The following is an 18,106-nucleotide window of genomic DNA, read 5'->3' as shown; positions in this document are numbered from 1 at the left end:
ACACAGTTAATAGGTGTGTTTTGAAGTTGTTAAACTTGAACATAAACTGTATTAATTCAGGTGTTGTTATTATATTTATACAACAACTAAAACTCCACAGCAGATAAACCACAGTGGTTAATATCCTCTGAGTACGTTGTATAATGATTAAATGGCTTTTCTAATGAAAACCCTTTTTATTTCTTCAGCCAATGCCAGAATCAGGACAATGAAAAAATAACCTGCAAAAGGGTAAGTGGCCTTCATGATATATATTTTTTCATATATAACCATAACCAAGGTTACATTTTAAACCAAAACTAAGGCGTACAACACCATTTACTTTAAGGACATGGTCATAAAAAAAACAAAAAAACAAACAAAGCATGAAAATCTGCAGATCTTTCCCCTCTTTTTTCAGTTTTATGTTTTTCCCACTCCATTGTTTCTGACAAAAGAACATTTAGTTTGTGCAGTAGTGGCGGAAGAATTCACTTCCTCTTCTTGGGTAATAGCAACAATACCGCAGTTATCAGCAAAATGCTTTTAAAATGTCAAAGTTAAGCCTTTTTGCATTAAAGTACTCCCTATGAATCATCCATCTCTGCCCATAGTTAGCATCATCAAGTTGTGAAAGTGCCAACATCTTTTAAGTTTTTCACAACCAGTGCTGACGTTAATCTTCTGAAGTGAACTACGTATGTTATAGATTTTATTGTTTTACACACTTCCCTCAGTAATTGATGTGTCTATGGTCATTTTTTATTTTCCAAGAAATGTCAGAGACAGAAGTTGCTGCTCTTTATTGACGGTTGTTTATGTGTTCTCTTATATTTTTTAAAATTGATTTCTCTCCTCTGACAAATTAAGTTTGTTTCCAGAGATACAGTGGTTCTGTAACAAAGAAGCTGTTGAGGTTTTTTTTTTTCATTTCTTTGTTCCGGGCTCGGTTGCCATCGATGCTGTCGATGAGCTGAACAACAACAGGAACCGTGCTCTCATTCTGTTGTTACTTTGGGCTCTGAAAGTCAGATCTTTTCTCAAAATGTCTCAGCAACACTAGCAATGAGACAAACAATGATAAGATTCCTGTTATGGCTGGACACCCAGTTTTACTTCCCTGATCTGTTGGAAAGTGAAGATTGTTTTATGTATACTTTTGAACCTGTAGCCCTTGATGTGCCTCTACTTTATGTTGGTTAAATTATTGTGAAATTCTGAGGAAGTTCAGTGGCTCCGAAAAAAATGATATGAAATGAGGTTATATCACAGGTTACGACGCATAAACTTAAACACAGGCTGTTGGTCAGGTGGTTTTGAAGGTAGATTATCCAGGGTTCAGAGTCAAGTGTTGGTAGAACTTTGTTTACAATTTGTATTTTAAAAAACAATTATGAAGAAAGTATAAGTTTTTTAGGTTGTTAAGAAGACTTAAATATAGATATAAGTTAAGATGAACTAAAGCTTGTATAGCATAGTACCACATGGAAAAAATAATAAAACAAACTCTAAAAAAAAATAAAAATTAATTATTTAAAAAAATATTTTTATAGTCTTATAAAAAAAAAAGATATTTGGAAATTAAAAAAAGATCTAGTTACAGGTAAGATCTAACCATTTCCTCAAACATTGCAGTTTGCTACATCATTTGAGGTATTTTGCGGTTAAGGTATCTCGACAGTAGATACTTCCTCATGCAGACACACCGGCTTAAAGTGAATTCGAATGAGGAACCATTCATAGGTGATGGAGCATCGATTAAAACAAAACAAACCAAAGAAGCTGACGTAGCAGAGGCCACAAATGTTCAGTAAATTTGGAACACGGGTCCTGGCGTTTCTAATGCGCTAACCGCTACTTGACTGCACATGCATCATAATAAATATCCTGAGTAAAAATCCAGCTCAGTTCACTTTCTTCATTTTTTAAAAACACATTACTGTAGAAACCCCAGCCCTGATGTACTAAAAGCTCAATAATGAGGCCTCTTCATCACTGCCATCACTCTCATGGCTTGTTGAAGGGAGTTGCACTTAATTACAGTAAAAGCTGGGTGAACATAACGCTTCCTTTATTGCCCTGAAATCATTTCACAGGCTCTTGTAGCGCTGGCATCATTTGAAAAAAAAAAGACTGGGTCTGAGGTAGTCCATTAAAATTCTCATAAACATTAATTTTGCCGGTGGGGATGTAAGATTGTGTTACGCTCTTGGCAGCAGTGTGTTTGAAAAATGTGCTATTTCATTGGCTAAAAGAGTTTCCCTCTCCTTTGAAAAGTGTGTAATCAACACGCGTACTATTTGTCAACTCAGTCTGTAGAAGGTAAAAACATTTTAAAAAGTTGTGGAAGCGGACCAGTCAGCAGGCCTCCCTGTCAGGACGGTGTCAACATTAAACCAGACAAATTGTAGGGAGGTTACCCAGCGATGAAACTGTGCTGAGTGATTAGTAAAGTGTTTTAGAGTAATACTGAAACAACAAAAATAAATACATACAGCTTCTTTTTTTAGATACTAAGAGAGAGCAGTAAAGGCTGTATAGCTGTAACTACTCCATAACATATTAATACATGTTTCTGCAATTGATTATTATTTATTCAAGTTACAAATATTGTTCATCGCTGTTTAATAATAAAAAAAAAATTAATTTATCAAGTTAGGAAACTCTGCGGCATGGACTTTATTAAATGCTTTTTATGCTCCTGCGGGCCATACAAACTGACTTGGTGGGCCGCATTTGGCCCCCGGGCCTTGAGTTTGACACAGTGTGATCTACGCTATGCTTGAATGGGATGTTGTTGTTGTTGCTGTTGCTGTTGTTGTTGCTGCTGCTGTTGTTGCTGTTGTTGTTGTTGTTGTAAGTACAAGTGGACTCATGTCTCACTCGGCTGGTTCTAATTGCTGGTCTTGGGATGAAGGAGAGGCTGACACCAGACTTAGTCTGTGGGTCCGAGCTCAGTGTGAGACGTTACAAGCTCTGAGTCTGTCATTGACATTGACTTGTGTAAACTCTCAGGTTCCTGCATTTTTACCCTAATGTCAATCACAGGTGCTGTGATCATGCAGAGAGTGACTCCGAATGATGTGAGGAGTCAAATATATGAAGCACTTTTGTGGCAACGGGGACTGGGCTTCCTGGCACTCAGTAGGTACACGCTCCATTGATGCCGTGCCAACAGCCCGATTTACACCGGGGTCAGATTTATGGCTAGATATTTAGCTTGTCTCTGCCACTCTGCAGGGCAGAAAGAATAACATTGCTCCCTTTACTGGCTTACGCTCAGAGTCTGGAGATATTTCCCCACAGAGGAACCAGGAGGCTGGCTGCACATCACAGGCCGGCTGAGAGCAAAAGTGAAATGTCAAAAACAGCCGACCAATCTCCTCTTCAAAGTTACTATGTGGTCTGCAGCTCTGTTTTATCACTGGGCGCGGCCTTAGGACCTGAGTTTTTGACTTGGCTGTCTTGGTGGCAACACTCTCATCCCCGTGGCCGACCAACGACATGATTATTTGAGGTGAACAGCAGGGGTGCTCCGACGTCTTTGAATAAGGCCCAAATTCAATGTTGTAAAAATACAGAGAGACCGACTGGGCTGCTGTGATATTTGAGAGCCATGAAGAAAAAAAAAAAGTACAAATATCTTTCACAAGAAAATAACACTCAAAACAACCTAGCACAGTAGCTACGATGTAACTAAAACTTGGATTTCCATCATTTGGTTTGGGAAGTTCAATTTAGCCTTGAATTGGGTGGCTAAAAGTTAGCAAAGTGTTTTTAAATGACACAAAATAATTTAAGATTTTTATTTTTATTAAAGGGAACAGCTTGATAGTAGGCACATGAAAACGTTATCCAAAATTTAGCACCAATGCTAAAACTAAGGCAAGGATTAGCTACACAGTAATTTAGCCATAGTACCTCATGTCGACTGCTGAAAGTGGTTCAAGATTAGCTCTGAACAAAGCGATCAGGAAAGAAAATAGCAAAACCTTAGCAAAAGCATGACTAAATGATGCTATAAAACAGCTACAGGTTTGACAGTACCAAAAAAAACTTGAGGGTAACCAGAAAAATGGTAAAAATAGATAAAATACTGTGGAAATACTTGTCCTTTTAACCTGTTTAGCGGGGTGTGTGTGGGGGGGTGTGGGGCGCTAAAAAATTCTACATAATTTTGTTGTACTAAGATGACTAACTTCAAATGCCTTGTTTTTCTTTTCTATTTTTTTTTTGCGTAGCAGTGACTCCGATGATAATAAAAGGGGAAACTAGTTGCAGCCTGTCATCATCGGATTGAGGAAGTGGAGGTGCTGCGGTATCAATATAGTTTTCTAGAGAAATTATGACAGACGGGTCACCAGGGAGTTGACACTAGAATGTGATTCTGTGTCATCACAAAATAAGGAATAGAAGAAACCAAATTAAAAATGAGGTCCAGGCGTTCAGCGTGATCCAGATGAAGTTGCCAACCTTCGCTGCGAGACCAACGACCCTGTATTGATGTCGTTTCTTTAACATAACAGTAAATGGTAAAAATAGGGAAATACCGTTTTTTATTTTCCTGTTACTTTAACCCTGGAACGTGTAGCTTTCCAGCTGCTCCTGCTGCTCAAACCCCTGAAGTAGTTTCACTTCTCTCTTTTTTTTTCGTTTAAGTTGCAAAATACCAAGTGAGTGTTGGCATGATCATTTTCCCTCAAAAAAATGAAAAAAAAAAGAAGTTTTTGTGGCCACAGCACTTTAGAACGCTGGCAGGAGAGGGATGCCAGGAGTGTGTAGAAGAATTACTGTGTGACTGTAGATGAAACCAAACCATTTGACTTCCACCACAATAAACAGTCCTATGTTCACAAGTGGAAACCATCAGTTACCTGGAGTGAGAGACATTTCTGAAGGGCACACACACAGAAATAACATTTTGTGTGTGTGTGTGTTTGTGTTTCCACTTCCTACACTCAAGTTCCCTCCTGAGATTTTCTGCTTGTTGGGTTTTATCCTCACGTTTCTTATTTGTTTATCAATGTTGAAGCTCAAACTGTTTGCGTCCAGTCTCCATCATCTTCTCGCCAAAACTCTAAATGTTGGATGAATATGTCCAAAGTCTGGTCTGGGGCCCATTCATAGCACTTGGATTTGTTTTTTTAAATGTGGCTTGATGTTTAACTTACAATTAACCTTACTTTTGGGTCTTTCTCTAAAATTGTCTGTTTGGTATTTTTGTGCAGCCAGTGGTAGAAGGATGAAAATGTCAGGTTCAAGTACCACTATGGCTGTGATGTTTTTAGACAGCACAAAAATGGCAGATGCGTTTTGTAATCACTGATGTTGTACTCACGTGTGTTTACTGAGGAGAGTTTTTATTCTTATGGAGTCAATAGAGTAATTTAAAAAACAAACAAACAAACTACTGTAAAACTTCATACAGGAATCTGTGGCGATTGTAAACTACTACATATTAGATTGTAGAAGTATTCATACTAAAGTTTTGGCTTTAAAAATGTGGATTCTCATTTTGAAATTGAGATGAGCGCATTTGCGAACGATCGCTGGTAGCTTTGTTTACCTAGACAATATCGTACACAGTATACTATTGGCTAATACAATGACGCTGATTGGCTCATGGATCGTCGCACCTCTCAGCACCTCCCCTCGTTCACGTCACTCTGCATGGCCATTATACAACTCTGCTGTGCATATAATTGTGTGGGAAAGGCTAATACAGTCTAGGGAGGGTTGATAACAGTGTCTGTAAAGGGTAAATATATACGTAAATAATATAATAACTATCTCGACTCTACTTTGCAATGTTTTTCCCATTTCCCAGTGGGATCAGTGTATTTCTGTAGACTTCTTTTCACATCTAATACGTTTAGAAAAATAATGGATCACTTGCTAAATTACTACTGCTAATAACGGAGCCTAAACCTTTATGGGACCTCCAAAGAGTCTTGAGTTTCAAACCAAAGACCCTCATGTAAAATTATCACCAGTCATTATAAAAGTAACCAAAAATTCATTTGAATTCTCAGCCACTGCGTCACTTGACAGCTGTCTCTCAACTGTAAACACCGTGGTTCCCAACAGCCTGCAAATGTACTTTGGCGTCGGTGGGTAAAATGAAAGACAAGGGGGATTTAACAGAGCCATCGCTCACAAGAGCCTCCGTTACCCGGCCTCTTCTGGCAAGTGTATGGCTTTGACCTGTGTGTTGACGTCGGTGTGTGCGTCGGTGTGTGTGTGTGTGTGTCTGTGTGTGGTGAGGTTTGTCTTTTCTGGGAAGGTAGGCAAGAGCAACGGGGCTTTGGAAACAGCCAGAGTTTCTAACAGCGCCTGAGGAGCACATTTGTCAATGTCAGAGAGAACGTACTAATTTGTAGTACAGCTGTTTCTCTAATATGATGTGTTGAAACCCTCAATCAGGAAAAAATTGGGCCTGGACCAAATAATGTCCCAGGCTGATATTAATGCCCCATTCAGGAGGCAGGCAGCCTGAGCTGGGCCTCCCGTGGCAGCGTTGACCTTCGTGAAGTAGCAGAAAACCTCAGCTGCTCTAATGTGTAAACGAGGAGAAAGGAAAAAGTCCTGATCGGTGTGTGTGTGTGTGTGTGGGCGTATGTGTGTCTATGTTGGTGTTGGGTACGATGGCAGCAGTAGAATTAGTTGACTGGGCAACAAAAAGTGGTGACAAAGTTTACACACCTTTGTTACCAAAATACCAACAAAGTGTTTTCAGTAGTAATTTTTAAGATATATAATTTGTACATTTATATATACAGTATATATACTGTATATAAACCTCTTCTATAAACTTCTTTGGTTTCTCCTGTGTCTGGTCTGAGGTCTGACATCCAGTGATGTTCCAGTGTTCTCCAAAATAAAACAAAAAAACAACAACAGAATCATATATATCTACATTAGCTGCAGTAATTCCAATGTTGTTATTTGCTGTTTGAATAACAGACGGTTTATGGTAATGATTAAACTGTTGGGTACGCCCTACATGACTTAATAGAATTTTGTAATAATACAACAGAGCGATTACATAAGACTTTTTCCGTTCTTCTTTTTTTATTGATTTCATCTCTTCTAGTACAGTTGGCTGCACTGAAACACTGTGGTGGCACGGTCATTTTTAAGTTTTATTGCAGCTGTCCTTGATGTGAATCTGGAGCTTTGGTCTCCAAGAGTCTGCTGATGAGCTGGGGATGAAGATTTTCCCTGTTTTAGAATAACTAGAAAATGAAAGTTTTGCTGTGGCCCAGTCTGGACCCAGGTCGAGACCTGAAGAAGGCTGTGCAACGGCAGCATCTTCAGGGCAGTGAGATGTTGGCTCACTCTTTCACAGTTTCTGACAGAGGGTCAGAAGGAACTCACAGGAGTTTAAACAAGCGGGACAAATGGATTAGTGACGACCCATTACTCCTACATTTTCAGCCGCTCTGCTGCTGCCATGAAAGAAAAAATACTCCTGACGCTGACGTACATAAATTGCAACCTGTCTGACATGGTCTTAACGTTTTTATCCTGAACGAAGACATCATGTTTATATCGTGTCATAAAGACATGACAGGGGAAAAAAAAAAAAAAAAAACGGCTTCTGGGATTGAAGAAAAATCTGATCCACTCTCCTGAAGTCAAGGTCACAGATAGATATGTAAAAAAAAAGAAAAGAAAAGAAATAAAATCATAAAATCAACCTTGATGTTTGCCAAGCTGTTGGCCTGTGACACGATGGCCTCTAGTGGTGCACTGCTGATTGACACAGACAGCTCAATCATTTCCTTATAGGCGTGTGCTGCCAGCTCCAGCTGGCTTCCACATTAACACCAGCCTCTGACTGACAGAGGCCCCGGCCTTGGGCTGGGCCCCCGGGGGCCCCTCTACAGTACATTCAACTCTCCTTTTAGCCTGTTGATTTACTGTCCCCCGCGGCCGCTCGTTGATCCATTTCCCCTCTCAGTTTGCTCACAGGGCACCCCAAAAACTGTCCTCCAGCAATATATTTGCTTTATGATTTCCTGAGGAGCCAATGAGGGGAAAACAAGCCTCCCCTGATCCCTGCACCTGTTCCAGTTAATGTGCAGCCGGACCATCGACCTCCTCTGGACTCGACCACTGGGGAACAGTCCAGGGCTGCGGTGTCACAAGCTCCATGTGTATCTTCCATTTCCCCTCCAGTTACCCCGGTCGCGACCACGCAGCGCGGGGGACGTGATTGGGGGTTATGAGGTGGGGGTCGGATGGCGTATTATATGTAAGTGTGTGTCAGTTTAACACACCGGGGTCAAACGGGGCCCGTGCAGAGTCTTGCTGCGACTGCATTATGAACATGTGTGCGGGTGTTTGTGCAGCTTAGCACCAACATGGAGCTGACATTAATAAGGACAAAGTGATGGGAACTGAATGACGTCGTGTTTTTATGTGACTGAAAAACAGAGACGGGTCCAAAATGTGAAATGGTTTCCTGTGGATTTGTTTTTGTTGAAGAAAATTCTCTGTCAGTTGTTACTATTGTCAAACATTAGGCTAGTTTTTTACCTTTGGTCCAGGTTTTTTTTTTTTAATTTTTTTTAAAGCTGGTGTGTCTCTCATCAGGAAAAGAAAATAAAGCCATCTTATAAAGATAAATATTAGTTGGTGAAAATGCCCCACATTTGTCCATAAACATTTTAAAGTACTTTAAATGCATTGTCCAGATGAAGCTTAAGCTGCAAATCAGCTAAAAAGTTTTCCATAAAGATGCTTCGAGGGTAAAAGCAGATTTTTTTTAATGATATTTGGCTTTACATTAGCTGTACAACAAAACAAAAAAATGCAATATTTCTGTGTGTAACCCACATGGGACACACTCCAGTGATAAAATGTGGGCTGCACTTTTGTGCTTGCAGCAGATTCAAACCTTTCTATCCTAATTATTAAACCACAAGCTTTACTAAAGTAGTATAATACTGTATAAAAATAACTATAAATAAAATAGTTTATTTTGGCAATAATAATTTAGGTCAAAACGTGCCTTTTTTGCAGTATCCAAACATTTACTAAGTACAGTAAAAAACACAAAAGTCAAAATAGTCAAAATTCTGTCACACTTATAAGAATATTTATGACAAAACCCACCTGACGTATTTGCTGACATGTGAGTTTTTAATACCAAACTCCCCTGCTGTGATGTCATGGTACAGTCATGGGTGACATGGGAAAGTACTTTGTAAACACAGGCCTATATTCAGCAGGTGAAGACAGCAGAGTGAGCAGCTGAGGCTCCAGGGCTGCTGAGTAACAGTCTAAAATAAAGGCAGCAGCAATAATTAAAAAAAAAAACAAACAAAAACAACGACAAATAGTACCATATTTAATAACCAAACGATTATATTATTAATATAATCTTTTTAATATTATTATTAATTAATTTTAATTATTAAAAAATAACTATAGCATAATATTTTATAAAACATCATTATTATTACTTCCTGTATCGTGAATTTTTCTAAAACATAATCATTAACAACATTATTACTTCCTGTATCGTGAATTTTTATTCAGATTATTTCTGTCGGTGTCGGAATTTTTTTTTATAGTTTCCAATGAATCAACATAGAATTTTTTAATTTTTTTGAGAAATACAGGTTATTAAATATTCTCCCACCAGGTCAGAAAGCTGTTTGTTATCCAACAATTAGGAAAATGAAAATATAATTTAATGGTGATGGAGACAGATGGAGAACAGGAATGAACTTTAACTTTTTATGTTGCATGATTTTTAGAGACGTTTTGATTTTACGGCCTTTTTTTTTAGCTGTTGTCGGGTTGATGACACTTTAGTCTGACGGTGCGACGCCTGAACGCGCTCCATCTCAGTGTTAGTCCACCTGAGAGCACTCAACCAGCCGGTGCACAGTTCCGTTCTTCCTGTTTCTTTGGAAGTGGCCCAGTGGTGAAGTGGTCCACAGGCGTCTGGGTCAAGAGACGAGGTGCAGAGAATTATGGGAGGAAACCTTCATGTGGCAGCGTCTGCTTTTTTCACCCATGCATGTGTGTTTCATACAGTAAATGTATGTTGCCCCCCCCCCTCATCTTAACTGCAGCGGTCTTCCTGATGGCAGATGCATTGGTGCTCACTCTTCCGTGTAGTCGCAGAGTGTGTGTGTGTGTGTACGTGTGTGTGTGTGGGTCCTCATGCTTTTCCTTATGTTGGATTTTTTTTTCCCTAACAGTGTGTTAACCACTAAATCCCATCGCTATCAATCTTAATGGTGGTGGGTCAGGATAAACGCACACATGTGTAGGTCCTTTCTGCAAAAGCTGCACTTCAAGAATAACCCCCTCCCTTTTGCAAAAGAGCGAGAGAGAGAGAGAGAGAGAGCCTCCCTTTTGCAAAAGAGAGAGAGAGAGAGAGAGAGAGAGGGGAAAATATTCTGGCCCCATTAACAAAATAGGTCTTCAGAAAACACCCAGAGTGATAGCTACTTCCTCAGCTTTTCCACTTCATTGATGCTTATGTGAGTTAAAACAACCAGCTTAATGGAGGCTCCGGGGCCCCTCAGGGGACTAATCATAGCCACGTGACTTCCTCCGGGGCTTCCATGAAAATAACTCCATTACAATGGCCTGTGATATTAATATCGGCTTTGGGAAAGTCAGGCCTGGGATCCACAGGGAGCGCTCACTATGAGCAAACAAAGAGGAATGCCTGGTATTCTGGAGATGGAGGGAGAAAGGAAAGGAAAGGAAAGGGCCGAGAAGAGGAAAATAGTGGGACAGTCATGATTTTGTGGATGGATGATGATGAATGATGGGTTATTGTTGGTAAACACAGAGCATGTGGCTCCTCCTCCTCCTCCTCTTCCTCCTGCAGAGGGTACATGTACAAAAGTCTATAGGATGTCCTGTCTGCATGAGTTGCGTGCACCAGTACATGAATATTATTTTATTCAAATTTAATCAAGAAACATGATCAAAACGTTTTTACGTATTACTTTTCACTTCCATCCTTTTCCCCTCTTTGTCCTGACAAAACTGCACTTTTTGCCATATTTTTGGTCCCTGAGCCAAAAATATGAAAAAGTATTAAAACCTCTAAGGTGTTCTGTAAAACGATACGATTTTTTAAAAATTGAAAAAAGTCTCCTCGTCCATGTAGGACAGCTTCAAGCTGATGCCGCCCCTCCCTCCACACAGGACTCTGTCAGTTGATAGGAATTTTTTAAAAGGGGAAAATGACCAAAAATAGCAACACAGATCGTAAAGCGTTGACTAACATGGAGATAATAGATTTCAAACAGATTGAATTTGTCAAAACCAAAAGATTAACATTGGAAGAAAAACATGTTAAAATGATTAAAAATGAACTGAAAAAACAAACTTTGACAAAGAAAGCAGCGAGAACATGAAGAAAAAAAACATGTACAAATTGTAATTTTATACAGAAAATAATAAACACACTGTAGTACTTGTGTGTCTAATAATGACCTGATGTAGTACGCCCACATATATATTTGGCTGTGTGTGTGTGTGTTAGTCTCTCTACCGATGATCTTTTGACCAGCCCTGTAAACCTGCCATGTTGTTCCTCCTACAGCCCAACAGGCAGTAACTCACCGCCACCTGCATTTAACAACTATTAAATCTCAGTGATGACCCACCACTGAGTCCGGTACTCGCTAAAGACCCCCAAAGCGTCCACACTTCCTCCCATTCATGCAAACAGGAGAGTGAAGAATCTGACGAGGACGAAAGACAAACACACTGACCTCCTCCTCTACTTCCTCCTTCAGCTCATTTGGGCCAGAAGTTAGAACTGCCTTTGTATCGAAAGGATTTAACATGAAAAATAAATTCAGTGTAATTCTAAATCCATACACCGATGCTCAAAGTGAGAATTTATCAGCTCGCATTCTGTGAGTTTTAGAACTTCAGAGCGTGTCTCGAACTCTGCAAAGTCCAGACCCGACCTCCTCAGTACTGAGCTGCAGAATCGTAGAATCATAGCTCAATCTGATACCACCTAATTAATGGTGATCATCCTAAAGGGTCTTTAATATTAATGATAATTATTAAAATCAAAGAGTGCAGTGGGAATACATTTCCAGTTTGATTTAGGAATCTCCAGCTGCGTTCCTCCACCACAAGTTGTGATATGACTTTCACATCTTTCACGTGAAATATTAGAAGGCAGCAGCCAAGCCAAAGAAAAGGTTCCTCCTCCTCCACCTCCTCCTCCTCCATCTTCTCCAGGGTCCAAATAATTATAAGAGTGCCATAACAGATCAAATATTATTTCCTTGACCTTGTCTCCAGCTCGAGGAACGGCAGCGAGAGTTTTTGGCCGCAGAATTCTCCCTGCAGGAGCGCTCACTACTCAAGGGCTGACGTTTACACAGGATTAGAGATTCATTCGGCATTAAGCAAATGACCCTGCGCTGGCCCGCAGCAACACTTCGCCGAGTGTTTGGATTCTGTGGTGCTGCTCTCACACGGCGATTATTCAAACGAGAATAAATCGGCTCTTTTGGCTAAGGCCCTGTGTGTGTGTGTAGCGATGTCAGCCGAGAAAATTACTTTTTCCACTCATTTTCCTGCACAATTAGAAAGAAGGATAGTGCGTATTTCCATAAACAATGAGCGTCAACCGCGGCCCAACACATCTGAAAAAACAATGATTTTCTGCTTCATCCTTTTGTATTTAATCAGAGGAAGTCGATGAAAGCCAACATCGGCTTTAATTGTATTTTCAGGACCTGACAATATCACTTTAAAGTTGAAAAAAAAAAAAAAAAATCAAAGACGAGCCAAGCAAAAGAATATGAGCGGTTTAGTCAGGCGGGAGCAGAACCTCGGGTTCTTTTGTGTTTTGGTTGAGTCACACTCACGTCTTTCCTGTCAGGTGTGACCTCATCAGCTCCCTCAGATGTAATGACTTAATTTCAGGAAATTCACTTGTAAAAAAAAAAAAAAAAAAATCAAAGACGAGCCAAGCAAAAGAATATGAGCGGTTTAGTCAGGCGGGAGCAGAACCTCGGGTTCTTTTGTGTTTTGGTTGAGTCACACTCACGTCTTTCCTGTCAGGTGTGACCTCATCAGCTCCCTCAGATGTAATGACTTAATTTCAGGAAATTCACTTGTAAAAAAAAAAAAAAAAAATCAAAGACGAGCCAAGCAAAAGAATATGAGCGGTTTAGTCAGGCGGGAGCAGAACCTCGGGTTCTTTTGTGTTTTGGTTGAGTCACACTCACGTCTTTCCTGTCAGGTGTGACCTCATCAGCTCCCTCAGATGTAATGACTTAATTTCAGGAAATTCACTTGTTAAAAAAAAAAAAAAAAAAATCAAAGACGAGCCAAACAAAAGAATATGAGCGGTTTAGTCAGGCGGGAGCAGAACCTCGGGTTCTTTTGTGTTTTGGTTGAGTCACACTCACGTCTTTCCTGTCAGGTGTGACCTCATCAGCTCCCTCAGATGTAATGACTTAATTTCAGGAAATTCACTTGTTAAAAAAAAAAAAAAAAATCAAAGACGAGCCAAGCAAAAGAATATGAGCGGTTTAGTCAGGCGGGAGCAGAACCTCGGGTTCTTTTGTGTTTTGGTTGAGTCACACTCACGTCTTTCCTGTCAGGTGTGACCTCATCAGCTCCCTCAGATGTAATGACTTAATTTCAGGAAATTCACTTGTAAAAAAAAAAAAAAAAATCAAAGACGAGCCAAGCAAAAGAATATGAGCGGTTTAGTCAGGCGGGAGCAGAACCTCGGGTTCTTTTGTGTTTTGGTTGAGTCACACTCACGTCTTTCCTGTCAGGTGTGACCTCATCAGCTCCCTCAGATGTAATGACTTAATTTCAGGAAATTCACTTGTAAAAAAAAAAAAAAAAAAATCAAAGACGAGCCAAGCAAAAGAATATGAGCGGTTTAGTCAGGCGGGAGCAGAACCTCGGGTTCTTTTGTGTTTTGGTTGAGTCACACTCACGTCTTTCCTGTCAGGTGTGACCTCATCAGCTCCCTCAGATGTAATGACTTAATTTCAGGAAATTCACTTGTAAAAAAAAAAAAAAAAAATCAAAGACGAGCCAAACAAAAGAATATGAGCGGTTTAGTCAGGCGGGAGCAGAACCTCGGGTTCTTTTGTGTTTTGGTTGAGTCACACTCACGTCTTTCCTGTCAGGTGTGACCTCATCAGCTCCCTCAGATGTAATGACTTAATTTCAGGAAATTCACTTGTAAAAAAAAAAAAAAAAAAAAAAATCAAAGACGAGCCAAACAAAAGAATATGAGCGGTTTAGTCAGGCGGGAGCAGAACCTCGGGTTCTTTTGTGTTTTGGTTGAGTCACACTCACGTCTTTCCTGTCAGGTGTGACCTCATCAGCTCCCTCAGATGTAATGACTTAATTTCAGGAAATTCACTTGTTAAAAAAAAAAAAAAAAAAAAGGGATCCATGGCCTTTAATGAGCTGGAAGTGTGGGAGTAAAAATGAGCCTGTTATTCCACAATTTACAAGAGCGGGCCCCAAAGAAGAATAGAACCAAATCCCGTCTTTAACTGCTTTTACAGCTGGACTGGATGTTTGGAATTTAGGAATATTTGATTTCGGAACAAATAGTTGGATTTTTTTTTTTCCAGAAGTGTTGAGGATTAGCCACCAACGTAGATGAAGTAACACATAATAGTTTTATCCAAGAGTTGCAGTTGTACTTTTTCTTGGATTCTAAACAGTATTGTTTTTTGATTTGTTCAGAGTGAGCCAGAGCTGGGGGAAAAAAAATAATAAAATCAGCCCACACCGAACGAGTTCCATACCATAGGATTGATGTCAGCCACTAGTTTTACAAATTGTAATTATTCTTAAATGTGAAAGTAATGTATAAGACGTGTTAGATTTTGTCTAAGAATAGCTTTGTCATAAAAAGGCCAATAAAAGTTAGCGAAACTGCTAGCTGAAAGTTAGTCAAAACAAGCATGTGCACATCTGCAGATCTGCAAGATCGGCAGATTTATGTCCTAAAATGATTCGGAAAATGCCTTAGCTTAAAGTGACGATATAAAAACAGTTTTATGTTGGACAATATATCTGAAAATAGCCAAAAACATTTGTTCAAGTCAGTCAAAACAGAAAATGTAAATATAAAGTGAACGGGCTAACGGTTAGCCAAATAGAAGCTAGAGAAATTAGACAAATATTCATCGAGTTAATAACTAGCTAACAATTATCATGAACCTGTCTAAATGAACAGAAGATAACTCTGAGTCTGAGTCTGCCGTCGTTCACCTACGTTAGCCAATTAAAAATGACTGGGTGATTCCTTTCACGGAGCTCGTCCTGCGTGGCTAATATCTGTCTGTGCAGCGGAGCTTCGGTCCATTCAGATTTGTCATTGAGAGACAGTGAAGGATGCCTTCACGTCAGACCTGTAAAACCATAACTCTGCAGTGAAAAACAGAAACGATACGCCGTCCGTAGAGTAGGACTAATGGCGTCATAAATCCCGGCCTCCCTCTGTACGTTGTGAACAGTTTTTGGCAGTAATGTGATATAAATCTGAACGTGTTTATATGTGCGTGTGATTTGTGGCCCAAAAATACCCTGCTATCATCTCTCTTCAGGAACATTTTCTTTGACACAGACACCCTAAATTATAACACTGTTCAGTGTACAGTGTCAGGAGGACGTTGCTCTCTCTCTCTCTCTCTGTGTGTGTGTGTGTGTGTGTGTGTGCCTCTCTCGCCTCCATCATCACTTCAGCCACCTGTCAGCTGAGCTGCAGCCACATCTGAACTCACTTTGCTCCTCACCCCTCTCACTCCTCCTTCCATTCGCTGGGGATGTGACAGATGTGCGTGCGTTAGTGTCACAGAGTTACGCCTTCTCACTGTTCGATACCGACAGAAAAACTCTCTCTCTCTCTCTCTCTCTGCCGTACCGTACCGCTGCGTGATTTAGGTCAGAGTCAGAGCTCGCTGCTTTTGCTTCTCCTCTCTTGTTTTTTTTTTTTACAAATATTTCTTTCTTCCCCCTTCTCTGAAATGAGAGCTTCTCTGTGCCACCCTTCAGAGTTGTGGTTTAATTGTCAGGAAGGGGATACATTTATTTCCCCATAAATTACACAGGTTTTGTGAAGGAAGGACACAGAGCATAATGTAATCCACACATGTGCTCTGTCAGGGTGTGGATAATGTTTCTGCTCCATTGCTCCTCACTCTGATTCAGCTAAATTAAATGTGACGTTTTTTCGATTTTCCTTCTAAACATCACGAGGGTAAAGTGAGAGAAAGTCCCCTCGGCTGGAGTTCACAGTTGTTCCACGGCCATATTTAATAAACCCTAGGGTTTGGAGATGTGTTAGTCCAAGTTGCTCGTCCTAACCCAGAGAAGCCACATATTCTGTCTCTGTAATGCTTTTTTTTATGCTGATGAAAGATGGTTCAGATTATGACAGAGTTGGCCAGACAACAACTCAGAGGAGTAAAAAAAAATATTCAAAAAATAGATAAAGGTTGAAGAGCTAAATTACGAGCTAAACAATAATCTTTTAAAGTAGAGAACCGGAATTTAACCAGAAAATATTTCTCCAATTTTTTTCTCAAACTTATGTAAAGTGGCAAAAACAAAGATTTGTTTAAATTTCATCTACCTTGTCAAAATGATACCTAAATAACTGAAGTTAGCCGAGAAGATAGCATGAATTAGCTCAGTACAATGGAGATGTTGCTGATAGAAAACTTCTAAAAATGTCCAAGAAAACAGGGAGCCCAATGTGATAAATTAGGCAATTTTATAATTTACTCAAACATACCAAGAAATAACCAAAATATTTTTTTAAAGTAGCTCAAAATTGCCACACAATAAGAAAAAAAAAACAACCCAGAAATATAAAGCAACATCTAAAACATAGCCTTTTATTACAGTACCTAAGCCTTAGCAAAAACATAGGCTTTTATTACAGTACCTAAGCCTTAGCAGAGGAGACAGGAGAAATTAGCTCACCTTACAAAGAAGCCATTGAAAGTTAATGCTCTGTAACTTGTTTTTTTAATCCTACAAATAAAGCTGAATCACTCAGCTGATGGTCTGAACAGAAGAAGGAATCGTCCGACTATTTTCAGCAGCCGATTCAGTATCTGCACAAAATTTATAACATTTCCCGATAATTAAAGAGTAAAAAGAGCAGCAGCCTTGATTGATGCTCCATATGAAAGTGAATTGCGGAAGTTTTTCCAAGGTTTTTGGAATATCCTCTCCGTCCTCCCCCCTCGTCTTGCAAATTAGTTTTCCTCCCTGACCTTAGCGAGTGGCCACTCGGCGTCACGAGGCAGCTCCTGCAGGGAGCCATAACTGCAGCCAGAGGCCTCTAAATCCTCCAGTTGATGGCTGGAGGCTTCCTGAAAAGGAGATGACGAGGAGGTAAACTGCACATCCTTTAGAAAACAAAGAGCATTTCCTCTCCTGCGTCAGAATGAAAAAGGGATGAAGGAAAAAAATAGAAATACATACTAATTCATCAGCGGCTTTTACTGCTCCTGGATGGTCCATAACTCACCGTGACCAACATCTACTTCTCCTCCAGAATCACAATCCAGCAGGCCACACTTTAATGACCTTATTACAGGCAGGTCTACAATGGCCAATAAAAAGTTTACACTTTTAACTTTGATCCACACAATGACTAACACACTTTTATAATCTGTCATGAATTATGCAGCCATGGAAAAACAGTGGAAACCAGAGGTAATTGAAATGGAGGAAATGAAGGGATCACACAGAGCTTGAAGGGACTCAAATCCCAAAACCTCGGTTCTGGTCGACTTAATTTGGTCTGTTGTTCTTCATATATCAAAAACCAGTGGATGGATTTTTTATTTTTTTTTATCAGGCTTTTTTTTTTTAAGCACTTCAGTGGTTCCGACAGTTGATGCTGAGGCCCGTCTCCAGGCAACTTCAGAGCACGGCGGCCATATGGCAACTCCATTCTGGAAGCGCTGCGGCTTCAGTGGATTCCTGAAAGTTGTCTGGTTCTGTCATTGCTCGTCGTAGGACATGAGAGTGAATCTTCCCCTCGAAACCTCTGTCCCCCGACGGACGGTATGGAATAAAGTGGATGGACAGGGCGGAGCAGCGGTTGAATGGAATGGAGGACAGA

General features: G+C 40.1%; 1 protein-coding gene across 3 annotated transcripts in view; it reads left to right on the top strand.

The window, feature by feature from the left end:
• LOC103380880 (uncharacterized) overlaps positions 1-18,106 on the top strand; it is a 101,644-nt gene that overhangs the window by 22,471 nt on the left and 61,067 nt on the right. For all 3 annotated transcript variants that reach the window (XR_521726.3, XM_025057105.1, XM_025057104.1), the window contains exon 3: positions 189-231. Coding sequence is in view for 2 of the 3 variants with exons in the window: in XM_025057105.1 (XP_024912873.1) it covers positions 189-231 (43 nt within the window). In the remaining variant the exon portion in view is untranslated. The remainder of the gene's footprint in view (positions 1-188; positions 232-18,106) is intronic.

This window comes from Cynoglossus semilaevis, chromosome 7, assembly GCF_000523025.1.
Source record: "Cynoglossus semilaevis isolate Cse_v1.0 chromosome 7, Cse_v1.0, whole genome shotgun sequence".
Classification (NCBI taxonomy): Eukaryota; Metazoa; Chordata; class Actinopteri; order Pleuronectiformes; family Cynoglossidae; genus Cynoglossus; species Cynoglossus semilaevis.
This window is presented reverse-complemented; position numbering and strand designations above follow the sequence as displayed.